The 5,550-nt window shown below is 44.1% G+C and overlaps 1 protein-coding gene across 1 annotated transcript; it reads left to right on the forward strand.

The window, feature by feature from the left end:
• Positions 1-307: 307 nt before the first annotated feature.
• LOC308280932 (E3 ubiquitin-protein ligase TRIM47-like) lies at positions 308-4,610 on the forward strand (the record flags this gene model as incomplete). The annotated part of the gene is made up of 2 exons (XM_080755233.1): positions 308-1,290; positions 4,469-4,610. 2 exons carry the CDS (start codon positions 308-310, stop codon positions 4,608-4,610), a joined length of 1,125 nt encoding a protein of 374 aa, XP_080611359.1.
• Positions 4,611-5,550: the final 940 nt, after the last annotated feature.

The raw sequence follows: 5,550 nt of genomic DNA on the forward strand, positions 1-5,550 counted from the left end.
TGAAGTTATTTGTAATAATCAAAATCTAGCCAGTCTTTTGAACGGCTCTTTGAAAGGAACGGATCCCAGAGATCCGGCTCACTTCAGAGAGCCATAAATCCCATCTCTACAGCGGAGCTGTGGAGTGCGAGTGGGGGTGGTGTCAGATAACGTTCTGGGTGGAACGGAAATCTTTGGGACAACCCTCTGCTATTTCAGTCCACAGAGCACGTAGTCCGGAAAGGAAAAGAGACCTTGCTACAAGGCCTTGCTGAGGACATTCTACTAAAACTTAACTCGGTCTGTTTGTCAGACAGTCTGCTGTAAAATGGACCAGAATCAGGATCAGTTGTGCTGTTCTATCTGTCTGGATCTACTGAGGGATCCAGTGAGTCTTCCCTGTGGACACAACTACTGCAGTGTGTGTATCGAGGGATACTGGAATGATCAAAGAGGGAGATTCAGCTGTCCACAGTGCAGAGAGACGTTCAGTCCAAGACCCGTTCTGAAGAAAAACACCATGTTGGCTGAGGTGGTGGAGAGCCTGAAGAAGATGGGACTCCAAGTTGCTCCTCCTGATCACTGCTATGCTGGACCTGGAGATGTGGCCTGTGATGTCTGCACCGGGAGAAAACAGAAAGCTGTGAAGACTTGTCTTCAGTGTCGGGTCTCTTACTGTGACGTTCACCTCCAGCCTCACTATCTATCTCCTGCCTTTAAGAAACACGAGTTGGTCAAAGCTTCCGGCGAGCTTCTGCAGAACATCTGCTCCCGTCACGATGAAGTGAAGAAGCTTTTCTGTCGCACTGATCAGCAGTGTGTCTGTTATCTGTGCTCCATGGAAGAACACAAAGGTCACGATATGATCTCAGCCGCAACAGAAAGGACTGAGAGACAGAAAGAGCTTGATATGAGCCATCAGAACATTGAGCAGAGACTCCAGGAGAGAGAGAAAGACGTGAAGACGCTTCTCCAGGAGGTGGAGTCCATGAACCACCGTGCTGATAAAGCAGTGGAGAACATTGACACCACCTTTACTGAGCTCATCTCTTCCATTGAGGAAACAAGGTCTGAGGTGAGAAATCTGATCAGAGACCAGCAGGAACGTGAGGTGGGCCGTGCTGAAGACTTGAGGAGGCGTGTGGAGCAGGAGGTCACTGAACTGAGGAGACGACGTGCTGAACTGGAGCAGATCTCACACACAGAGGATCACATCCATTTTCTACAGCGTTTCACCTCCCTGCCAGCCGTCAGTGAATCTATGCAGCCCGTCAGCAGCAATGTTCATCCTCTGAGCTACTTTGGAGATGTGTTTTTGGAGATGATTATTAAAGGCCTGACAGCATGTTTTAATGTAATATATTTTATGTTTGTTATTTTGTATTATCCAGCTATTATATTTTTTGCATTGCTGTCATTTATGTTTAGTTTTTTATTTTTTCGTTTTTTATTGCTTGCTTTAGTTTTAGTGCTCGGCATTGATAGAGATTTTTTCGATATCAATGTTAAAGCAGCAGCTGCTGTAGCAGGTTGTATTGGACTTTACGTTTTTATTGTGTGTTGTAAGTCAGGGCCAGCATGTATTGAATATGCATTTAACATATTTCAGCATGTGGTTGTTACCATGGAGGCGACGCATGCGCAGTACAGGTCGCGGTATCAGTGATGTCAGCTATCTCCAAATTTGGGCAATGTCAGCATGCAGGTATATCGGACAGACAGACAGACATTTGGTTGTTTATTATTTAGGATTTGTCCACTGACCCCGATTTGAGGATATTTAAAATGTTTCAAAAACGTAAAAAATAATAATAAAAAAAGTTTGGTTGCGACTGTACCGGTAGGTCCTACTAGTTAAATATGAAAACCGGCGCATGCTGTCCGTAAGTCCTTCCTTCCGTAGGCCTCAATGCCTATAGCTGACCTCAAATAGCTGACCTGTTGTGACATCACATTGTTGTGTTGTGACATCACATTGTTGTGACGTCACATTGTTGACCCATATTTGGCAGTGCCCATGGGCATATGCCCTTGGGCATAATATGCATACATGCTCCCAGATGATGCCCTGTTAGGGGATCCACACTAACAGAATCGCTTTTATGCCCATATATGGAGATCCCTGATGTCATCAATATTAAGCCATTATGCCGCGAGATAATTTGATAATATTTGGAATTGATTTTGAAAAAATATTTAGTATCATTTTAAACTTGAAGTACAAAGTTATTTTAACCCTAGTTTTTTACATTTTATAGATGATAAATACAAAACTAACAGTTTTGGACATACAAGGTTTCCACCCGACAACGACGATATATAAGGTGCTGGGAGTGAAAATTATAATGTAGTGGTGCCTCGGATTAAAAAAATAATATTTATGGGGTGCCCTGAGACAAAAATGTGTGGGAACCCCTGTATTAAACTCTCAACGACAGTATCTGCTCTAGCACAAGTATTTGAGCGCTGAGTTTGTCCGTCCCAAATATCCTCTCAAGCAGCTTAAGAGTTTTAATATGCCAGAGACAGATAATATTACATTATCAAGATCTAAATGTGTGAGGAGACTGATTAAAAGGATCTATTGTAAATATGTAAATGTTGTTGTGATTTGTATTTGCTATGTCGTACTGTACATCGCAGGGTGCAAATATAATGTAAATGAACTGATAACTACGTTGTTCCTTTTAACTGACTGTATGCCGAAGACAAATTGTATGTCAAATTTGATGGACAATAACATTTTCTTATCTTACCTACCCTCTCCACCCTATTAGTGTGACTATGATGATGATCTCACACATAATGTATTTGCGACCACAGACAATCTAGTGCATTGTTGCTATTGTGACACTGCACTAGATTGCACATTAAAATAAATATCCTGTCATGCCCTTCATTAATCACTCATCATTCACCTATCGTTTCAGTGTTCCGGTGGCAGACTTTTGAGAGGATTTTACTATGAGGTGTTCAAGATGGTCTATTGCAGTGGTTCTCAACCTGTGGTTCGGGACCCCCAGAGGGGTCCCCAAATTATTTTGGGGGGTCCCCAGAAGTTTAGCTAAATGTTAACATTGTTTTCTCACTCAAAAGTAAACAGACCAACATACAGTATAAGTGTATACAGGGTATCTGAACATTTCTAAAGTGACAATTTAAGGACTTTGAAGACCTTTTTAGTACCTATGGTCAAACATTGGTCAAATTGTAAAATATTAGAGGCAGAAATTATGTCAGTTCTAATTATGAAAATAGCCGATCTACATGCTCACAACGCCTCGCAACGCCAAAGGAATAGATGGGGTCAAACTAAATGTTTTGTCAACTCCTACAATTCCAAGTGCTCGTCACGGTGGGGGGTCCCCAGTTCAAATATGAATATTTTGGGGGTCACGGCCAGAAAAGGTTGAGAACCACTGGTCTATTGAGCACGGTTGTATTTTGAGGTGAGCCATTAGGTTTGGGGTTTTGGTAGGGAGTTGAGATGTTTTTGTTCTCTGTCTTTGTCCTCTGAAACCACTCGTGATCTCCTTTAGTGTTATCACTGGAATACATTTGTTTAATCTTTATTTTATTTGTGTTTTGAGAGGATATTATAACTTTATAACTTGTATTCATACAATTTATTTTTATGGAGAATCTTTCCAATTCTTTCTTTTTGTGTATTTATGATGTAAACATGTGATGTAAACCCACACATAGTGTGGGTTTGATATTCCATGCGAAAAACAATAACCGATTTGTCTGAATAAATATTAAAAATGAATTCATACACTTGTTGATTAAAGGTATGGTAAGCTATTGTTGATGTTGTTATTAAATAAGTGTTTAATTGTCACGTCTGACACACCCAGCCTACCTGTCTCTCCATCTTTCTAGTTCTCTAGCTCTCTCTAATTGCAGGATTGGAGACAGGGGTACAAGCCAGGAGGTGGAGGCAGCCAGGAGGCGGAGACAGCCAAGCCAATGAAGGAAGTCTATAAAGCCTGAGTCAACGCTTCCTGTGCTGCCAGATCTTCAGTCTCTATTGCTCCAGTCAGTCATGTTCCACCCGGGCTAATATTCTCAGTTTGTGATTCCAAGTACTTACATTTCTCTCCTTTGTTGCAGTGACCACCTGAACCCTGGAACCTCCTTGGCCTCCCTCGTCAACCTCTGCTGAGCTCTGCCTATTGTCTGTGCCTACCGGATCCCATGCATTCAGCTACACTCCACTCCAAACAGTATTGTGAATAAATTGACATTTAAACTGCAACTCCTCTGCCTCTGTGTCTGCATCTGGGTTCAAAACATTACTTTGTGACAGTAAGATCTGGCCAATATGGACCCTGCAGAAATGGAGGCAAAATTCAATCAAATCGGCCAAGCCATTGCTAATCAGGACAATGTAATTGGTCAACATGAAACAGCCATGCAACAGATTATTACTTGTTTGGAGGCAATTACAACTAATGTCAATGAGATAAAGGCTCATCTCAACACCCAGCCACAGGCCCCTGCTGCAAATGTCCCAGATGCTGCTGCTGCTCATGTTCAGCCTGCCCCTGATGTTTCCCCCACCCGTGAAATTCCAGTTCCTGCACCTGAGCGTTATTCTGGTGATCTTGGAGCGTGTCAAGCCTTTCTAATGCAATGCTCTCTCGTTTTTGAACAGCAACCACGAACCTATGCTGCGGATCGCTCCCGCATATGTTACCTGCTCGGCCTGTTGAAGGGGTCTGCTCTCACCTGGGGCTCTGCTGTTTGGGGGGAACAGTCTCCAATTTGCCATTCCTATACTGCTTTCACCCGTGAAATGAAGAAGGTGTTTGATCATCCTGTACGAGGCAAGGAGGCTACAAGACGACTGATGTCCCTTCATCAGGGGTCCCGTAGTGTTGCTGAGTTTGCTGTGGAGTTTCGTACTCTTGCTGCCGAGAGCGGATGGAATGATGAGGCCCTTCAAGGTGCATTCCATAGAGCACTGAATGAAGACATCAAGGACGAGTTGGCCTCCCGTGATGAGTCAAATGATCTGGATGAGTTAATCAGCTGCTCCATCCGTCTAGACAATCGCCTCCGTGAGCGTCGGAGAGAGAGAGGTTTCCGTCCACAGCGGGCAGGCTTGGCTTCCAGTGTTCCATCCCATATCCCATCTCCAACCAGGGCTCCGTTCCACGTTTCACCTCCATCCAGTGTTCAAGCTCTGAAAGGTCCCGAGCTCCGCAGAGAGTCTCAGAGTGAGGTCCAGTCCGAGCCAATGGAGTTGGGTCGTGCTCAACTGTCCCTGGAGGAGAGGTCTCGACGTTTGCAGTCCAAGTCTTGCCTGTATTGTGGTCAGGCCGGCCACTTCAAAGCACTATGTCCAGTTCGTCCAGTAAAAGATGGGGCTCGCCAGTAATGGGGGAGATACTGACGAGCCGAGCTGAATGTACTTCCTCCTCAAGGCCACAGCTCAATGCTGACCTCGTTTGGCACTCTAAGTCGGTGACCATCCCAGCTTTAATCGACTCTGGAGCAGATGAGAGCTTCCTCGATCGCCAGGTAGCTATGCAAATGAACATTAATCTAATGCCTCTTGATTGTCCA

This window comes from Nannobrachium achirus (genome assembly GCF_963921795.1).
Source record: "Nannobrachium achirus genome assembly, contig: SCAFFOLD_200, whole genome shotgun sequence".
NCBI classification, from domain to species: Eukaryota; Metazoa; Chordata; class Actinopteri; order Myctophiformes; family Myctophidae; genus Nannobrachium; species Nannobrachium achirus.